We start from the raw sequence: 21,202 nt of genomic DNA on the forward strand, positions 1-21,202 counted from the left end.
ATTTCGGTAGCTCCACATATACCAAACTCAGTGTTACGTGCTGTCAATGGATGACGAAGAAATATGACCGGTGCAAACATGATAATAATGACACACGTGTCATGCATGAACATGATGACATACCACGTTTCTAGAGTGCTCGCGGTCGTTTCGCTAGATTCACATATACTAAATTTGGTGTCACGTGACGTGAATAGATGACAAAAGTAAAAAACACATCCAAACATGATAATCCTCACACGGAAGTCATCTACGGCATAATTTACTTCCACCTTGTAACATTGTTGTGATTCGAAAGTGACATATCAACCTTCCTCATTCGTGCTTCGCACTTAATCGATTCCCACTGTACGTGGGATCTGCCATTTTTTTTTCTAGTTTTCGGTTTCAAAAACACTGTCCTTTGCAAGCTTTCCTCTATAAGGTAAGCGCTTGTATTTCGAAGGCGACATTTGGCAGGTAGCGCTACCTCTAGCTAAACTACCTATACTCCGTTTCATACATCATGTGCAACGCTGTCAAAGCTAGCGCTCTTGTTTGCGCTGTGTACTGCCGCGACCAAAAAGTAGTGCGTCGCTTGGGGCGTACGAGAATCACTAAATGCTTCTCGGGAAACTTCTGAGCATACATATTTGTCATCAGGTTAAAAAACAAATGCCTGTGTTGTCGGATAAACAATCCGAATATGCGAGTCGGTAATTTATGTTTGTCGTTTTCGTGTCAGGTTTTCGCTCTCCGCGCGACCCGCGCCGCCGTGTTTTTTTTACTTGTTGTGGCAGCTTCGAAAAAATGGCGTCCAGCTCTGCGTCCTCGACCACCTCTCCTGCGCGAATTTTTTCGAAGCTTCGCACATCAAAGCATTTAAAGCACGCCAAGCAAGTAATTGCAAATGTGTACGCCCGTACCAGGATGCGTTTCCCAGAGAAATCTGTGCGGGAAGTGCTGAGCGTTGTGAGCGAGGACACTGGAATATCTCCCCGTACCGTGGCGAAATTGAAGGCGGAGCGTCTGCGTGGGCCTTTGGTGTCACCGAAAAAACGAGCTCGCGAGGTGAAAATTTCGAGCTCGCGAACCGTCAAACATGACCGCTTGACAATCCATGCCATCCGTCTGAAAGTGCACAGCATGTACGCCAAGAGGGAGATCCCAACACTGGACAGTGTGATAAGGGCTGTCAACACGCGGAAGTTCACTTCCGCGTGCAAGTAAGTTGAAGTTACTGAAAAAAAAAACAAGATTTCGAAGTGAACTCGCAAAAATTATAAAAAAAACGGCACCACGTCGATTTGAACCCATGCACTTCAAAACTACGGTGAACTCTCCGGAGCGACGCGTCAGACCACTCGGCTACGAAACCGCGCGGAGCAACACCTCGTGTTTTCTTTACGCACTACTTGCCTAGCCTTCACAGCGTTGCACCTGATGTATGAAACGGAGTATACATATTGACTTTTTGTGAAGTGCCAAATTTCGTTGCCGTTGGACTGTAACGTCCCGCTGCAGGTAGGAGAGGAGCGGAAAGGGGTCCGAGGGGACGAAGTCATTCGTACAACTGGCCTTAAGAGACTTGCCGTGACCGACGTTCTCCACAAACCACGTGGCTCGCAACCGGCTTTTTCTATAACCACTGAACGAGCAAAGACCACGGCATCGGGTATTTCTCATGTGTCGCCGGAAAGTCCTGCGTTCTCTTCAAGCAACCCCGCTGCCCTCACGCCGTTTCGGGATAAAGGCAGCCAGGGACGGAAATCGCTGAAAACCTTGGACAAGTTGCTGAAGAATCGCGCAGTGCCTCGCGTGGTGAGTTCTTTGCATGAAGTGTCCGTATAGTTACTGAGGCGATTGCCGTGCATGCCTCTCGTGGAAAACATGCGCCGCCCGCGTCGGCGAGAAAGACGCCTTCAGTTCCACGTCCAAGCGATAAGCTGGATTGAATGGTGACGTCTTGTTTGACGTCAGCAGGATGACACTATAGTGACTTATGGCGTCATCGATTGGCAGATTGGATGTGGTCGACGAACTCTGCGCCGGAGCACTGGCGCCGGGCAGTAGAAGGGAAAATACCGATGAAACACACGCGCTCAATTTAGAGCAAAGGGCAGGGTCGAAATGAAACGCGATACGTGCGTCTCTCTTCTTGCTTCAGAGGGCACGCTAGGCACAGCGACGTTACGCTAGCAAAATGTGAGCTTCGACGCGAGGCGCAACTGAGACGACCGGAGTTCGTTGACGCGCCTTAAGTTGGCACCGTTCCGAGGCACGGGTCACTTGCGACCTCCAGTCGAATCCGCCGATTTTCGAGCTGTATAAAAAGTTGCTCCGTGGAATGGATCTCGCGACGGAGCTGCTCCAGATCCGCCAATGGAAGATATGGGCAATACACTCAATCCGTTAATGGAATAGACTTGCTGCGCATGGAGCAGAAGAAAGTATTACCGGAAGCGCTCCGAATCTGCCAATGGATGGCACCTTTCAAAGTGTGGCGGTTTGGGCTAGTTGGTGTGACATGATATTGTTATAGCGCTAGAATAGAACGACGACAAAGTTCTTGTCCCTATGTCGTCGTTCGGTTCTCGCGCTATAACTATAGTGACATTATGTTATTACGTCATTAGAACACCTTGCTCCTTGATCATAGATGAATTTCGGTCAGGGGTAGTGGTCCATCAGGTAAAGTATGCAGATAGCTTGAGAGAGCGCGAGGGAACCTACGCAGTCGAAGGATGAAGTAAAAACAATTGAGTTACTCGTAAGCATATCATCTCTCTTATTATGTCTTTAGCGCTAAATAAAGAGAACCTTAGCTATAAACATTAATTAACATTGAAGAAAAGAAGATATTCCGTTTATTTTAAGTGCTCATACTGATGGGGATTTACGTGTAATTCTAGTACTACCAATACTACATTGGCTAATTAGGTTCTTCAACGGCAGTGCAACTAGTTGTGTCCACAAGCCACAAATGTGGCCGCATACTTTGAAAATAATTGTATCAATGCCCAAAAGGCACTGGAACTTCAATGAAGCTCATGCACTTTTTGTGATCCCCGAATCGCATTCACTTCTCAGTCAATCTTTTCTATGTACCCACCAAATTATGATTTATTCTGTTTTCTTTTCTGAAACATTATTGTGTGTATTAGGACATTTGGAACGTCATTTTATGTTGCCGCTTTCCCTTGCATTGCGTCGATATTCGCCCTGGTAAACCACACTCTAAAGCTTTTCAGTCGTTGAAGGAGTCCTGACACTATGAGCTGAATAACGCATTTCATGTTCTCCATCATGTGCGTCATCTGCTGAACGTGTGAAATTTCAAGGCATCTGCCATTTCAAAGGCATCTTTTCGTGTGTTAAAGTTTATTATCATTCCCAGTGACTCCTTCTACGATGCTACTGATGTTGACAGAAAAACCAGCTAGACGGGAGGAACTGCTAATGTTTAGATTAGTAAACTGCGCTTTTCGTGCTGCAAGTTCCGCTAAATAAACAACTTGACGCCGCAGGGACGGCAAAAAGTAGATAAACTTTGCGAACTGCGCATCTGAAGTTTCCCACGTGTTTCAGCACAAAAGACATTCTACGTTGAAAGGAACAACTGAACCACAAAACAGTTTGAACTTCTTCTCGTTTGAAGCTAATGCATCTGTGAAGCATGTTTCTCTAACATTTGTGCTGATCATGCTGCTGGTAATTCGCAATAGCGAAAAAGCGACTCTTAATGCGTCAGGAAAATTATTTGATCAAAAAGGGGCCTGTTGATCTTGGTGTGTTTTTATGTCAATTTAAGCTGATGATGTTTTCGGGTTTCCTCCGTCGCATAAAGCTGAGGTCCTCAATTATGAAAAATATATTGTTTCTACAAGACCAATAGCCAGTTTCTAAGCAGAGTATTCAGAGAGTTCTGAATACTTGGGAACGCTTAAATAATGCTACTATAGTTCCTTGAATGTTCTGTCAGCCACGTCAAGTGGCGCAATTCCTTTTCTAGAAATATGGCGTTATTCAGTGAATGTTTGTGCTGTTTTCATTTAGAGCGCCTTACAGGAAGCCTTAGAGTCAGTTGAAATCATGTGGCCGTGCGTGCTTGTTTTAGAGAATAAGCAGTTAAAAGACGTGTGCACATGCTACCCACCGCGTGCCGTGTGGCTGTGCGAGTAGCCCGTGTATAGGCCCTAAGGGCAAGGTTCGTCCGGTGTCCTTTGTCACGGCTACGTTAAGGGAGGCAATGCCCGGGTCATGTACGGTGTAGTCGAAACACGCGTGAGACACCCCAAAAAAAGGTCTACAATAGACTAATGTATATAATTTTTATACAACAATATAAAACTCCTAAAAGCACAAATACTTTTTACTAGTCAGCAACGTTCACAAAAATAATATAGAACTTCGCCCACCCGACATTTCTGTGTAGATATATTTTTTTTATAATTCTTGTTTTGAACATTTCAGGTAGTGAAACATTTGAACATTCCTCAGGAATGCTTTTTTGATACCATATCCTACTTTGTTTCCAATATTCTTGTACAAGTAAAAACACTGTGGTGCTTTTCGCATTTATATGTGTGCGTTTCTTGCGTCACCCCGAATTGCGTTTCTTCGTATAAAGTATGCTATAAAAACATTTTACTGATTCCTTGCACTTACATTATCGATCCGCTGCTTTTTTTACCATTTCACTTTTTATTGAAGGTTAACCAGACCAGCTTCACCCATCCGAATACATGAAAAATAATAATTTATAATTTATTAATACTGCTCAATGGCTTCAGTGAAGACCAGCCGAAGGGAAAGTCGTTACCGTACTGCTTTTTTCGGGGACGAATGACGCATTGCTTAGAACGTCGTTGCTAGCTTTCAATATGTAATTACCCCAGCAATTGACGGAGAACTCAAGCTTTTATGTCTGCTAAGCCTAAATTATGCGCATATGAAATAGATAACAAAATTGCCTTGTTATCACATTTCCCTTGCCCCAATGCTTGCCCGCCATGAGGACTTTCCACCATCCAGCGTGCTACAATGGTGTCACATGGAGTCGTGCTCCTTGCTTGTGAGAACGAATCAGGTTCATGTTATTTTCAAACCTTTGGATCAAAATAACCATTACTCACCAAAGCGATTTGTCACTCGACACTGAAATTGAACCGAAATAGCTCTCTACCTTTCCAAAACAACAGAACATCAGCAGGATGGCACTTGCCCTAGAGAGTTGTACTTTCAAGTTCCGATAAATTGGTGCGTTGCAGTGGGGTGTCATTGCTAAAGTAAATAAAAGCCTACCTTTCCGATTGCAAGCCATGATCGTGTTTTCGTAAACGGCACATCTGGGTGACACGTCCATTACCGGTCTTCTCATTTGCAATGCAGGAACCATCTCCGGCTACTGCTGCTGCCAAGAAATACCGACTTCCGTACAAAGTGAAGGTGTTGCTGGCAGTGTCTGTCATCGCAGTCATTGTGGGATTCACTCTCCTGCTGCTGAATCTGAAGCCGAAGAGACATCGTGTAGAATTTTGTGTCACGAAAGGTTGCCAAGAACATAGGTGAGACAGAGGCAAGGCTTACCTTCACAGAATCGAGTAATTAAGACTGGTCACACCACAGAAGCTTTGATACGGTAGGTCACACCGACGCACTTAATATAAACAAAGTATCCAGGATTGGTTTGGCAAGTTTGGTGGCCTTTGAACTGCTTTTTTTTTCATTTTCGAATCGTGCTATTTGCTACGTGGTGTCGAACAGGAATGGTTAGCGTGACTACTTTACGCTTAGAACACTCAGCTTTGCAAGGACCACGACAAATAAAGCGCCTAGTGGGCTGCATTTTTATATGCGTAATGAAAACGAGCAGATAGTGCCCAACAAGGATACGATCCATCAAAACTCGATTTGTTCATATTTAAATTCAAGGTTCCATTGGCGAATGAAATGACATTTTGACCAAACGAGTATCTATCTATCTATCTATCTATCTATCTATCTATCTATCTATCTATCTATCTATCTATCTATCTATCTATCTATCTATCTATCTATCTATCTATCTATATATCTGTCTGTCTGTCTCTGTCTGTCTGTCTGTCTGTCTGTCTGTCTGTCTGTCTGTCTGTCTGTCTGTCTGTCTATCTATCTATCTATCTATCTATCTATCTATCTATCTATCTATCTATCTATCTATCTATCTATCTATCTATCTATCTATCTATCTATCTATCTATCTATCTATCTATCTATCTAATTATCTATCTATCTATCTATCTATCTATCTATCTATCTATCTATCTATCTATCTATCTATCTGTCTGTCTCTGTCTGTCTGTCTGTCTGTCTGTCTGTCTATCTATCTATCTATGTATCTATCTATCTATCTATCTATCTATCTATCTATCTATCTATCTATCTATCTATCTATCTATCTATCTATCTATCAACCTGTCTCTGTCTGTCTGTCTGTCTGTCTGTCTGTCTATCTATCTATCTATCTATCTATCTATCTATCTGTTTATCTATTTATCTATCTATCTATCTATCTATCTATCTATCTATCTATCTATCTATCTATCTATATATCTATCTATCTGTTTATCTGTCTGTCTGTCTGTCTGTCTGTCATTCTATCTATCTATCTATCTATCTATCTATCTATCTATCTATCTATCTATCTATCTATCTATCTATCTATCTATCTATCTATCTATCTATCTCTCTCTCTCTATCTATCTATCTATCTATCTATTTATCTAATCTATTCATCTTTTTCGTTGCAGGGACCGTATAGAAAGTCAAATGGATAAAAACATTGATCCTTGCCACGACTTTGGCGCTCACGTGTGTGGACGCTGGAAGGGTATTGGAGAGTCCTATATGTCACGCTCTCAGATGAATGATATGCTCCTGGCATGGCTCCTCAACTTTCCGAAGACGCTGAGAACTGGCCTGGTTCACTTTCCAGCCGGCAGGAAAATCGATGCGATATTTAAAAGCTGCATGGCACAAGAGGAGTCCGAAATTCACATACTGAAAGAATTCATGGAAGCACGGGGTATCTTCTGGCCAGAGAAATCACCAGAGGATGTACCTCCGGCTATGGCACTGTTCGACCTTTCCTTCAACTGGAACGCCGACCTCTGGTTTGCCCTCAGGGCACTGCCCGCGGTCCCAGGGAAAGTTCAAAGGCGTATATTCTTCGGAATTAACGGCGAGATTGTCATTTGGAAAGCTTTGATGCAGACAATTCCGAAGAAACACTTGGAAAGCGTGTACACCGGACTCTTCAGGACATTCACCAACGACTCGCGCAGCGTGCCTGACCACGATGAGATGTTAGAAACAATTCGCATTCTTGAATACGTGTTTAATACGATAGTGCCGGCAGGGTTTTCCAAAGCTCGCACAGGGGCTTTGTTTCGCCTAGGCCAGATCGACAAGATCACTTCTCTGCCTCTTGCGGTGCATATGCGAGACATGTTCAACGCCGTGCTGAGAATAACTCCTCCCGTCACATTAGACGAACTGGTGCTTGTGAGCGACCTGTCTGTGTTCAACAGCATCATGAAGGTACTAAACAGGGTTAATGACATGACACTGCTGCGCCATGTGGCATACTTGTTTGCTCAAACATACGGGGTAGTAGCCTACCCCAGAGGCTTGCTGCTCGTCCTTCATGGCAGTGAGGCCCAGGCCAAAGAGGCACGGCCTCGTTTTTGCGCTCGTCGAGTCGAGCCAAGCTTCAAGCTTCTTGTAGCCGCCTTGACTTCCGTCGCTCAATTTTCAGAAGAGGAACGGCGAAGTGTCGTCGAACACTTGGAAGAAGTTGTCGAGGTGAGCGCGTGGCAACATTCGATGCTAGGCTAGTTTTTCTTCGTGAGTGTTATCCAGCGCCATATTTTGCCACAAGCACGCAAAGTCGTGTTAGGAGGGATGATGTCATGCTTTTTTATGTGTTCGCATTAGGAATTGGCACTATTTAACTTTCACAAACAAATATACGCATAAAGAACTAGCCCCTCTATGTCACCTGTTAAACGCCACAATGAACAACTGCTTGTTATGGTCTTTGCTGTGCTTGTTCAAGCTGTGCCCGCAAGTGTATTCCAGAACTTCCAGCCGCACTCTCTTAGAAGCGTAACCATACAGAGAACCAAGCTAAGCATACGATTAACCTCTCTCGGCGCTCACCTAGGCATAACTGAGTTAAACCACAGCCAACTTTTTTTGGAGTAGCACTTCCGAAAATGCTTATAGTTTTCTCGTGCCTTAGTCCCCTCCTCCAATTCGCGAATCAAATTTTTGCGTTCTCATGTACGTGTCCATCGCTTTGGCGGCAGGTATGCGTTGGGAATGTGGTCGAAATATGTCATTTTATGGTTGCATCGTCATTTGTGTAGCCACCGTACGTGTCACACATCAATGCATGTGACGTTGCTATCTCGCTCACCTGTAGTTGGAATGCTTTCCGATTCCCGAATATTCTATTTAAGCTATGTACCCGGCTAGTGGAACTGGTGTGCTCAGCCACACCATTTCCCTCAACTCAGAGCATGTTTGGTGCGGGACGCAATATGATCTTATTTCTCTTTACGACACACTCTTACAGTCAAGGCGAATTGCAGTTTCTACCACGTCCCTCAAAAGCGATCTCCAAGAAAGAACCGTGTGATACGCGAATTATTACGAGCACGAATTCTGTGTGACTTCATGGACACTGCGATGTTCCTTCACCGCAGGTGGCTATGAACAAAACAGGTGCCTCCTCATGGCTAGACTCGAGGATCAAGAAAGCAGCCTTGGAGAAGCTCAGCAACGTCCAAACTGTCGTGTGGCCTTCGCAGAAGTTCCTGTCTCCGAGTCGACTCGAGGAAGTGTACAAACATTTCCCCGACGACACCACGTCCTTTACCGAGTTCTGGGTCGAGGCGCGTCGCAGTCAGCGTCTTCTGTTTGGCACTGATGCAGCCACTGAGGAGCTGCTACTCGGGAACAACTACAATTTGCCGTACGTGGAGTACGTACAGGTGCTCAACCATCTCTCTCTCTCCATCGGTGCACTGCAGCCACCGCTTTACTACTCGGACGGCACCAAAGCTATGTTGTACAACGGTGCCTTGTACCTCTATACTCGGGCACTCATCGGTGCCATTGACAGCGAGGGAGTTGAGGTGAGGAGAGAAGAGTGTAATAGTTAATGAAACTAGAGGAGTCATAGTGAAAGTTAATTGTAACGCTAATTAAAGAAACGTAATGTCCAAACATTCCTTCGCAATCACTGCAAGGCAGCATTGAAGTGTTCAGTATAAAAAGACTTTGTTCATTCACACAACCAACTACGATATCAGTGAATCGTACATGTGGTCGAGTTTATCTCTTTCAATGGGCCTTTTTCTCGTACTATTAACCGGTTTAAATTCAGCCCATCCGTCGCACGGCGGAGGAGAAGGAGGAAGAAAGGAAATACGGGGTGGTTAGCCAGTCGGGAATTGGTGTATTTAGAAGCAGCCGGCAAAGAGCTCCATACAGGGCCTTGTTTGTACGAGGGTGCGTCATTCATATATCATAGGGTCTAGTTCAATTTATTTGACATGTTTGTCATGCATGCAAGAACTTACAATCACCACGCTAATGTGACGTGTATACAATGTACAATAGATGTATACAATAGTTGGCCTGTCAGTTATGTTTCAGCGCACTTGTGTTATGCAATGACGATTTTTGTATCGATCAAGTTAACAAAATGGACGGAAGCGCATCAATACCGTGTCATGTAATTCCCATCGTACATGTTATGAATGTCGTAATGTGCGTGCTACTTGTGATGTTCGTCACTTACGCGATGCCGAATTTGAAGTTTGTAAAACAATCTAAACGGCCCTGAGTGCACCATGATCGTGGCATCTAAGTGACGCCGTACATAGCATGAATGTCACGATTTTCATATTGCCACCTGCCAGTTATTTTCGTCTTACGAAAAGGTCTTGTCGTATTAATTTTGGTACATATTCATTTCATTGGACCGCCACGCGTCGCTCGCCTCCATGTAACGTAAATTATATTGTACATGCCATGTGTGTCATACTTTGATGTAACCACCCGTAATTCATGTTTGTCATACAATCACATCATTCAATATCAAATTTAGTGAACATAAAGCTAGCAAAATAACCGCGATGAAGCCACACAGTTAAAATCGCATGCCACGCGCACTGCACATGAGCGTGGTCTGTCGATTTGGTTTGAGACACTGACAAATTTGTATAGTTTTTGGTAAAGACAACTGTGTTGTGCTGTAACAATGTACGTTCTCCGACATGACATTGTCGAACAACAATGCTTTCGCACAGCACTATTCGTTTACGGTGGCATGCTTGTATGAGACGTCGGATAACTTACCCAAATGACGACGATGAAGATGCGCTTTGAAGATACTGATTGAGCCGAGACGAGACACACACATGGCCTTGTTTCCGTCCAGTTTATTCACTATCCGCTTTTTAAAGCAGCATTCACGTCGTTGCACCCGCATAAAACCAACCAGCCCAACTAAGTGTGCTGACTATCTCAAATGGTCCGTTAAGATCCATCTGCCGTAAAGGCCGCTGAAAGGCGACGTCTAGCACTAATGTGCAAAAGTATGGCTTTAGCTGCACCGCGGATTGAGCTCTTGTCATCACATCGCGTTGTGAAAGTGTACAACTGCAAGCTGCCCTCCTTGGTTCTGGCAACACAAGACCACATTCAAAAAAGAAAAGCATCAGGAGTGAAAAAAAAAACTCCAAGACAGGCGAATATTTATTTACACCTCGGTTAGTACGTTCGCATTTATTGTGGCACAGCTGCTATCGTCTGCGCCACTTCTACGTGCTCTTGATTAGCAACTGAAGTGAATGTGTGCCACTTTGCTTTTTATGAGCTTTTTATTTTCTACAAACGTTCGTATACACGTGCGGATCACGCCGAAAACTGTTTGGCAATTTAAGGCTCTTGTTTTCAGGAGAAGCACAGGCAAAAGCTGCAGTATGCGGACAGACCTTCTGCGCGTAGCTGTGGTGTGGGGGATTCGTTTGGCTGTGCTTAAAAGCAAGATGCGTTGCCACTCCTTAGCACACTGCTGGTGCACTTTCAACTAGTTCAAGTTTGTTTTGCAATGTTCATCCCTCGCTTTCCTGGGTGCAGTGGACAGACAGTGGTCGCTCTAGCATTGATAAACGTATGCTGACGGGCAAGGTCATCTTTCTTAATGAGCGGTCACTTAAAAGCTCTTCACGAATGCGTCTTGGCTGATGCTGTGCGCTTTGATCTCAGTGCGGGTACTTCGCAATTCTGAAGTACAGATGAATTCATAACGCTTCAGAGCACACGGAATTGACTACAAATTATATCGTAGCAGAAAACGTAGACTTCAGTGAAATAACTTGTTAAAAAACTATCATCGCCTAGGCACTTCTTTCTGAAAGTTAACCAGCGAAAGCTGAAACGTGCGGCCCCGGTGTTTAGCAGTGGGTTGAAGCCGTCGCTGCACTGAAGCCTTTCACATTTATTAGCCACATGTTCGTCGTTCTTAATGAAGTTGGACACCCGTTTGGCTTGGGTTTGCCGCAGTGCAGTGCTTATTTCACATGCCGCACTGTACCTCCCATAATCATGGTCACGGAGGACTGTTACGAGCTGTTGAATGCGTTTTGCAATGCGTTAATCACAGTGGTTGTTCTCGAACCACAGGCGGTCACAGGCGTCGCAGCCAAAGCCAACGTGCCACTGAAGAAACTCCCGCCGAAAGCGGGCGTTGACGCCGGCTACCGCGCCCCCGCTATCATCACGTAGACGCTGTTGCGCCCACAACGCGGCTTTTTCCGCGCGACGTTGTTGCAAGCGCTTGACATCGCGAGATAACTCGGCGGCGTGGTTTGCAGGATCCGCCCGCCGCCGGCGCTTGTCTTGCCGTTCGGGCCGTTTTACGCGCTCGCCGCACAGCCGCAATGCACGTGCCGCGACCCCTGCCGCACGCAAGCGGAGGGCAAATAAGCATATTGGCAACGCTCTTTCACCCTCCACTTGGGTGCAGGAGTTGTGCCGGCATGTGCGTTGCGGCTGTGCGGCGAGCGCGTGGAACGGCCCTTCGCGATTCAGTGCCGCTTGGAAGGCTGCAGGATCATTGGTACTCACTTGATGCTGGCATTCGGCCTTGCGGGCTTTGTTCTGTTCCCGGACTACAGCCTCGGCCTGGTGAATGTTGTGAACTCCCTCGCGTTTTGTGAGCTCTCTCGCGCTCTTCTAGAGTTGTCTGTGGCTTACCCACGTGGAAGCTAACTGCAGTAAGAGATACGCGCGGGCTCGCCGCCACGGCTGCAACGGGATCAACAACGTCACTCACAATGCAGCCAATGGCACGTACACTTGGGTACGACGCTGAAAACGATGTAACTGATAGCTCAGCCAATAGAGACCATTCGTGGCACCAAGCTAATGGGAGACCGATCGTATCACCGATGCCTAATGGTTTTTAGTTTCTCCTAGCCATATGCAGCTTTCGCTGTAAAACAAGCATGTGAGAGAGTGTGAAAGATATGTGGCGGTAATTTTTAGGGGTGAAGCAGTTTAGGGTCGATGTCTTTCTCTGGTTCTGGTAATTTATTGTTGCGACGAGAAAGTTGCGTTCCATATAGACATGTCAACTTGCATAATTGGAAGTTTTAAAGCACCGATAAAGAACAAAAATTTGTAGTGTATGTATGACAATGTAAGCCTTGCTCACAGGTCAGCTCTCAAGCTGAAACAATGGCATCAAGGCCGAGTGACAAGGTGTTCGACACTTTCAAGCAGCGCATTCTGGGTCGCCTGCCGAGAAATACAAGCATCTTTCCCGAGGTTCCAGCAATTGAAGTGGCCTACGAAGCTTTCAAGCAGCACCAAGAAGAGCACGACCCCCAACTATCAGAGGTGGGTACAGAGATTCGCAAGCCACCTTCTTCGTCCTACATGTGCGTCCATTTCTTAAATACGCAACTGGAACGCAAGGGCCGCAGAGCAACATCCTGAAATGAATCTAGTACCTATATGAAGGTATTTGATTTTGTTTAGATTTGTCACACTTTTAAAATGTTTCGAACAATAGAGAAATGAAGTTCATCTTTAAAGATTAGGATAGCACAATGTAGTATATCATGGAATACCATAAAATACAAGAGATGCTGACCACCTAGAGATGAGATTGAAGGTATGGGCGAAAAGGTTGGGAAAAATTATTCTCCTTCTTATGAAATTGGTCTCTGCTACAATGCAGATATATGATTATATTTTTTGTATAATTACGGACCATTTTGGCCAATCGCTGTAGTGCTAACTCCAAGAACGTCATGCCTCTGTGGTTAACTGACATTGAGAGGCGAGAAATACTGCGGGCACGTCAGTTTCGAAAGCGAGCCTTATCACGAGACAATAGAAAACCAGATAACTAATTCAGTCTTAACGTTGGCAATCTATATTTTTTTCAGGCAGCGTGCAACAATCTAGATGAATAGTGCAGTTTTTGACAAAAGTTACGCCATCGCTTCACGTCTGTTTTAGGAGAAGGCTTCGGTTAGCTGAATAGAATTTGCTGTTACACTTTTCCCTGATGAGGGGAAGATTATTGCAAAAGGTTAATATAGCCTATTTAACTCCGCTGCTTTGTCTCACCGAAAAGGTGTGTAACAGTGTCCGGTAATTTTAAACAGTAAAAAGAGATTATTCGTGAACTTTGAGCATTATTAAAAAAACTATTAAAGTCAATATAGGGGCCGAGGTTAGGTCCTTTATAACCAAGCGTGTGGCGGTGAGAGAAAAAAAAGTTGGCCCCGTATCTCCATGTTAATCTGCAAATGTCGTCGAAAGACGATAGTTTTGCGTGGGGAGAGAGTGAACAGAACATTTATTTGATGTTCTACGCAAGAAACTCGGTGAATACTATTCTGGAGGCGCTTTTAGAGTGCCTAGAGCGTGCAACAGAGGCAAACTAACGCATCAAGTCACGTCACACGCGATACATGATCGCCATCTGGTAGTTTTCTTGGAAAACGAAGCGCGTGGCTCGGACGCCGATGTGTGGCGCCCGTCTCAGAGGTGATAAGGTGTAGAATGCAAGGCGACGGGTAGGTGCCACTACCGTCTCGTCTTAGCAAAGCGTTGGAAACACTCGCCTTTTCGTGCAAGCGTTGCATGGTCAGCGCAGCGTGATAAGCGATGGTGTCCTTAAAATTACTTGGTGCCTTTTCTAGTAAAAGCCGCACATGCAGAATATATACATGTAGCTATGATGCCCAAGACATGCGCAATAATTGCTTTTTAATTGACAATTGCAGAAGTATGAACGCTAAATCTTGAGCAAGATTGATGGGCATGCGGATGGGATCGGTCGTTTCAAATACCCGGTGCCGTTTAGAGTGTACAAACAGGCAAATGTACAGACAGACAGACCAATAGTTTTGCCTCGCAGGTCCCCAAGAAAGACTATCGTCTTTAAAACAAGAAAACTATTTCGGCCGATGCCAGGACCAGAAGGACTCAGGTTTACTCTCAGCCCACAGCACGAGAAAAAAAATGGCCCCGGATCTGCTTGTTACAATGCAAATGTCGTCCAAAGACGATAGTAGCGTCCGGATAGAGTGAACAAAACATTTATTTGATGTTCTGCGCAAGAAAATCGGAGAATGGTATTCTGGAGGCGCTGCGTTGGAGTGCCCCGAGCGTGCAGTGGAGGCTAACGAGCGCATCGAGGCACGTTAGACCCGAGCGCCATCTGGCATTTCTCTTCGAAAACGAAGGCATACGCGCCTGCGGTGAAAGATGCGTGCCATTTTCGGAGGCGATAAGGTGTAGTACGCAAAGCGACGAGCAGGTGCCACCACCGTGTCGTCTTAGCAAAGCGTTGGCAACACTTGCCTTTTTGAGCATCGCGTTGCACTGTCAACGCAGCGTGTTGAACGCTATGGTCCTTAGAATTACTATTGTGTGGCTTCTCTAGTACTAAGGCACGCATACAAAACATCGACGTATTGTTATGGAAGCTCAGATTTGCGCAATTATTGCTTTTTATTTAGCAATCGCACAAGTATGAACGCTAAACCTTGAGAAATACAGGTGGGCGTTTAGGAAGGAGTCGGCCATTTGAGGTATCGTTAAGAGCGATACCTCATTTGAGGTATCGTTAAGAGCGATACCTCGTTTCCCAAGAAACGAAGAGCCTAATTAAGAAGCGTCAAAGCATGAAAGTGTCAAGTGCAACAGACAAAATAGAACTGGCAGAGCTTTCGAAGCTGATTAGTAGACGTAAAGTATGCGATGTAAGAAGGTATAACATGGAGATAATTGAACACGCTTTGAAAAACGGAGGAAGCGTCAAAGCAGTGAAGAGGAAACTTGTGGTAGGCAAAAGTCGTATGTATGCACTAAGGGACAAACAAGGCAAAATAACTACCAATATGGATAGGATAGTTAAAATAGTGGAGGAGTTTTACAGAGATCTGTACAGTAGCCGAGACCACCACGACCTTAATACTATAAGAACTAGCAGTAACCCAGATGACGCCCCACCAGTAATGATAGAAGTCAGAAAAGCTTTGGGGAGCATGCAAAGAGGCAAAGCTGCTGGTGAGGATCAGGTAACATCATATCTGCTGAAAGATGGAGGACAGATTGTGTTAGAAAAACTAGCCACCCTGTTTACGAGGTGTCTCCTGACGGGAAGGGTACCAGAGTCTTGGAAGAACGCTAACAGCATCTAATTACATAAGAAAGGAGATGACAAGGACTTGAAGAACTACAGGCCGATCAGCTTGCTCTCTGTAGTATACAAGCTATCTACAAAGGTAATTGCTAACAGAGTAAAGAAAACATTAGAATTCAATCAACCAAAGGAACACGCAGGATTTCGAACAGGCTACTCAACAATTGACCACATTCATACTATCGTTCAGGTAATAGAGAAATGCTCAGAGTATAACCAACCACTATACATAGCCTTCATAGATTATGAGAAGGCGTTTGATTCAGTAGAAATAGCAGCCGTCATGCAGACACTGCGGATTGAGGGCATAGATGAAGTTTATATAAACATTCTGGAAGAAATCTACAGGGGATCAACTGCTACCATCGTGCTTCATAAAGAAAGCAACAGAATACCAATCAAGAAGGGTGTAAGGCCGGGGGACACAATCTACCCAATGCTATTTACCGCGTGCTTACAGGAGGTTTTCAGAAGCCTAGAATGAGAACAGTTAGGGATAAGAGTTAATGGAGAATACCTTAGTAACCTGCGCTTCGCCGATGACATTGCATTGCTGAGTAACTCAGGGGACGAATTGCAACTCATGATTACGCAGTTAGACAAGGGGAGCAGAAAGGTGGGTCTTAAAATTAATCTGCAAAAAACGAAAGTAATGTACAACAACCTCGGAAAGGAGCAGCGCTTCGAGATAGGTAATAGTGCACTTGAAGTTGCAAAGGACTATGTCTACTTAGGGCAGGTAATAACCGCAGAGCCTAACCACGAGATTGAAGTAACTAGAAGAATAAGAATGGTGTGGAGCACATTCGGCAAGCACTCTCAAATTATGACAGGTAGATTGCCACTATCCCTCAAGAGGAAGGTATATAACAGCTGTATCTTGCCGGTACTTAGCTACGGAGCAGAAACCTGGAGACTTACAAAGAGGGTTCAGCTTAAATTGAGGACGACGCAGCGAGCAATGGAAAGAAAAATGGTAGGTGTAACCTTAAGAGACAAGAAGAGATCAGAGTGGATTAGGGGACAAACGGGGGTTAAGGATATCATAGTTGAAATAAAGAAGAGGAAATGGACATGGGCCGGGCATGTAGCGCATAGAAAGGATAACCGCTGGTCATTAAGGGTAACCAACTGGATTCCCAGAGAAGGGAAGCGGTTTAGGGGGAGACAGAATGTTAGGTGGGCAGACGAGATTAAGAAATTTGCGGGTATAAATTGGCAGCAGCAAGCACAGGACCGGGTTAACTGGAGGAATATGGGAGAGGCCTTTGTCCTGCAGTGGACGTAGTCAGGCTGATGATGATGATGATGATGAATTAAGCAACCTTTGCGATTGAGGCTGTGATGTCTGAGGAAAAGGTGCTGTGTGTGATGGTCCACACGGCTCACCATTTAGTGCAAGTGAACCTGTCAGCCGTTGAGGACGCGAGAGAAAGATGAGTTTTATGCTCATGTTGCTAGAATGCCCGGAAACAGCTCCTGCAAAGCTTTGCTTGAGATTTAAACTACTGGCTCAGCAATTTGTTTCGACAACTTCAGCCTTAGACGCGGCACGTCTGCGTATTCGGAAGCTTCCGAGTGGACAACTAGAAAGCATTCCTTGTTTGACTCGAGAACTAAGAGAGTCGAACATCCCGGCTTAAGAGCGATTGCAAAATATTCACGCAATATGGCGCGCTTTTTTTTCGGAAATGCAGCCCGTCTATGAATTAAGACTTGTGGCCGAATAGCAAATGTTCATTTCTTTTTTTGAGACGTTCTGAGAATTTCTCGCAGTAGCTATTTGTGATGCCTAACGAAAGTTCGTGCACCATCTAGCAGCGACTTACAGCACATTCGGATGTTTTTAGAAAAAAAGTGTCTTGGGTATTCCTTCCGGAGAGTATTGTGAGCTTGCTCATTGCTTTCCTATGGTATGCAGGTACAAGGCACGTTACAGCATCCACAGTGCTCACGCAAATGTTTCCCTTCATAAACATAAAAATTATTGGTGGAAGAGTTCCTATTAATTGTCCTGTAAAGATAGCAGAAATTCTTTGAAAAGAGTGCAGTAGATTTGCCAATTTTCGCAGCTTAATGACGGCTCGACGATGAAGCTGTGATTTGTGTCTGCACTCTGACGCAGCTGAAGAAGTTAACATTGATCCTATTGCAATTATTAAGCAAGCCGCTAAAGGGCTTTACTGGCTTTGTCACGCTCTTTCTCAGGAGTTAACGGAAGAGAAAGTATTCTTCACTACTGCCTGCCTCTCAAGTTGTGCCAAGACACCTACTGACAACCTCTACGGCGGGGACTGTAACAAGGCGATGATGAACTTCGCACCGTTTGCCGAAGCCTTCGGTTGTCCAGCGGGCTCCAAGATGAATCCGGCTGAAAAATGTCCGTTTTACGATTGACATTGGTAACCAAACGTTTAGTGTGTTCGATACATTGTTGTTTTTTTACGGTCTTGTGTATAAGTCGTAAGTACCGCTTGTTTATGGTTCGGTGATGATTAAACATTATGATTTTGTTCCTGACGATGTCGAGGTGTGTGTTGTAAAGAGTTGTGATGCAATTTACATGGTATCTGTTAGTTTATAGCAAGGTTCGCATGTTTCGTTTTCGGTAATGGGCTTCTGCAAATTCGATTGATATAGGCCATATAATGAGCATGAAGGAACAAACGATTGCAGGCATTACAAGACACATCACACTAGCGCAAGATGGTTCAGCGTTTATCGAATGTTTGTATGGGGAAACGTACCGAAGTGGTTAATGCACTGAAAAATAAAGCGGGCTGCACAGCTTCGAACTTTTTCAAATCGATTTAAATAAGAAAAATTAATGACTTCATCTAGTAAAGCTGAAAATTGGTCAGCGCCTTATGTATGTGTATTTGGATACTCTTGCAGCAGAATATGATCTCGTAGAAGTGAAAATTGGTCCGCGCTTCAAGTATGTGCAAGTGCATTCTGATGCAGCGGAATCTGATAGGTGAAATTGAAAATCAGTGCGTGTCTTTTGAATGTGCATGTCGATACTAGTGCAGCAGAGTCTGATGTGGCAAAAGTGAAAACGAGTTGGTGCCTTATGAACGAGCATTTGGATACTGGTGCAGCAGAATCTATTATTACCAACAAGATACAGGCTCGACAGTTGGAAAGATGAATTCCAGTAGAGCGCCATCTTTTAGAGCAAAATTGTGGTGGCACGCCGCGTAAGGCGAAAGCGAGACATTCTTGTATTCAGACATACCTGTGTCGCTTATGAAGTCTAAATTAGTGCTTCCATGCGGTTTTTTTTCTCCAGGAAATATGCTATTCCCAATAGTGGGTGCCTTTCTTGGGCATTACAAACTTTGCTAATATCAAGTGCCGCTGGAGAAGTGTTCTCAACATGGCCAGCGCGCCATTTGGTTAAATACAAACGAAGAAAAAAACTCCGTAGCGATATCAAACCGTATCGAACACATAACCTTGAAAGTATACGTTCGAGCAAGTGAACGAAAATTAGCATGTGAGTTTCTAAAGTACGGCCTGTGGAGAGGAAACTAGTCTTGCAGGTACGCTAAGGGGATAGAGTCGTACGGCACGTAGCTTCAATTCCGCAGTATACAGATGCGTGCATGGCTGTCACAGCAGCTGCAGGGACACCGTTGAAAAAAAAAAACCACCTGTAAAATACTGGTACTTGTCACGGAAATCACACTGTAACGAAAGATGACAACTTTCCACTGAAGATGTGTGTCGTGTAATCGAGCCGTCGAACTTCGTCCATAATTAAGCTCACTCGCACAATCCATTTATTTATTTTATATGTGCGCAGAGACACACCAAGACAAAAACAAGTCCGGAAGGTACAGGCCAACGACTGCCTCTTAAAAGGGTGCAACGCTTGTCTGCGTAATCCCACGTGGTTTAGCACAGACGCGGGAGGAGTACACGGAAACGAACTCTCCGTAAGAAATGCCGGGCCCACCATCACTTTGTATATATGCGAGAGGTCGCGCCTGCTGTACGACAAGCTTTATTGATTCCAGAGAAGTCGATCTGAAACTGGGCCGAAATTATTTCTCATGAATCATGTATTGACACATTAGCACACGTCGCCGTCAACAACCGTTGGTCTGTAGAGGTTTTAGCGCTAGCATTTCACTCGATGAGGCCAGCGAAAAACTTCCACATTCTAGGTAGGCCGTGTCATCTGGTGGTGCAGCGCGCAGGTATAACACAAATACGATTGCTGACAACGTGAGACCTCCGCGGCATTTTTCTTCTCGCAAGTGGATTCGCATACGTTAGCGCGTGTTGCACACTCGAGAATGATGCTTTCACCCGGCCGGCCGGTGACCCAGTTATTAAAGTATATTGCCATTGGCTCAACTAAGCTTGGATTTAGCTTGAGAATAGATATTGTGCATTCGATTGGTGCATCAGTTGTCAGCGATAGCTAGAATAATTTCTTTGGTGCTGCTTATTGTTCTTTCATGTGACGAAATGTATTCGATATCAGGCCCTACTTCTCAACAAGTTTAAGATGTTGGGTCAATGTTTATTATTGCTGTCTTACTCTCTATGTCAAATGATGAAGTGTCACGTCAGGTCGAAGTGCACACTTGTTGCAGTCCGTCGTTGATGTTTCTTCTTTTATTCTGGTACTTTAAATCATTATTTCTTATTTTAATATTGCAAAGTTCACATAATAAATGCGTGGCCGATCTCCACGAATAAGCGCGGTCACCTATGAGCGTCATCATCATCGCGAGCAATCACGCAGACAGAGTAGTAGGGACATGTACTATATTGTGTTCTTCAGACGTTACTACATTAGCACCAGCAACCCAAAGTGCTATACTATCCGTTATGCCCCCTCATCAAAAACTGCCTCTGCACTCATCGACAGCTCTGTGACTCATATGCGCCTCACCTTGACACACCAATAAACTCATTTACTTTTATCCGAAAGGTCCGTGTGCTCAAATTTGAGTGCGCGTTGAAGAACCCCAAGTTGTCGAAATTTCCGGAGCCCGCCACTACGGCGTCTCTCATAACCATACGGTGGTTTTAGGACGTTAAATCCCACGTATAAATCGTATTACTTTTATCCGAAGGCTGTAAAAAAAATTCCACTTACGTCATTGCTTTTGGCTCTAACTTGCCGCTTTAAATGCCCAAAACACTTGCACGGTTACCTTACTATACGGAACACGTGATGTGTATATTACTGAAAACTTGACTGATTCTTTATTCATTGGCTTCATCAGTGAAATACTTTGAATCGCACCACATTTTTCTTAACACGATAGAATTTCTTGGATGCCTTGAACGCAGGAAGTTTGGTTTTTCTGTCTCTCTGTCTGTTCGTCACAATTCGGCCCTCCCGCAAAAGTTCAAGCACTTTCTGAATGCCCAGCAACCTTGAACTGGTGGCTGCGTTCATACTTGTGAGCATTTTTGATC

The 21,202-nt window shown here is 44.7% G+C and overlaps 1 protein-coding gene across 1 annotated transcript; it reads left to right on the forward strand.

Annotated features, from left to right (window-relative positions):
- The first annotated feature begins 909 nt into the window (after positions 1–909).
- On the forward strand, positions 910–18,274 carry LOC119179331 (endothelin-converting enzyme 1-like). Its single transcript, XM_075867852.1, has 7 exons — positions 910–1,205; positions 1,698–1,800; positions 5,371–5,546; positions 6,771–7,824; positions 8,730–9,161; positions 12,754–12,936; positions 17,969–18,274. Exons 1-7 carry the CDS (start codon positions 910–912, stop codon positions 18,155–18,157), a joined length of 2,433 nt encoding a protein of 810 aa, XP_075723967.1. The 3' UTR covers positions 18,158–18,274.
- The last annotated feature ends 2,928 nt before the right edge of the window (positions 18,275–21,202 follow it).

The sequence above is a fragment of the Rhipicephalus microplus genome, chromosome 6, assembly GCF_043290135.1.
Source record: "Rhipicephalus microplus isolate Deutch F79 chromosome 6, USDA_Rmic, whole genome shotgun sequence".
NCBI lineage: Eukaryota > Metazoa > Arthropoda > Arachnida > Ixodida > Ixodidae > Rhipicephalus > Rhipicephalus microplus.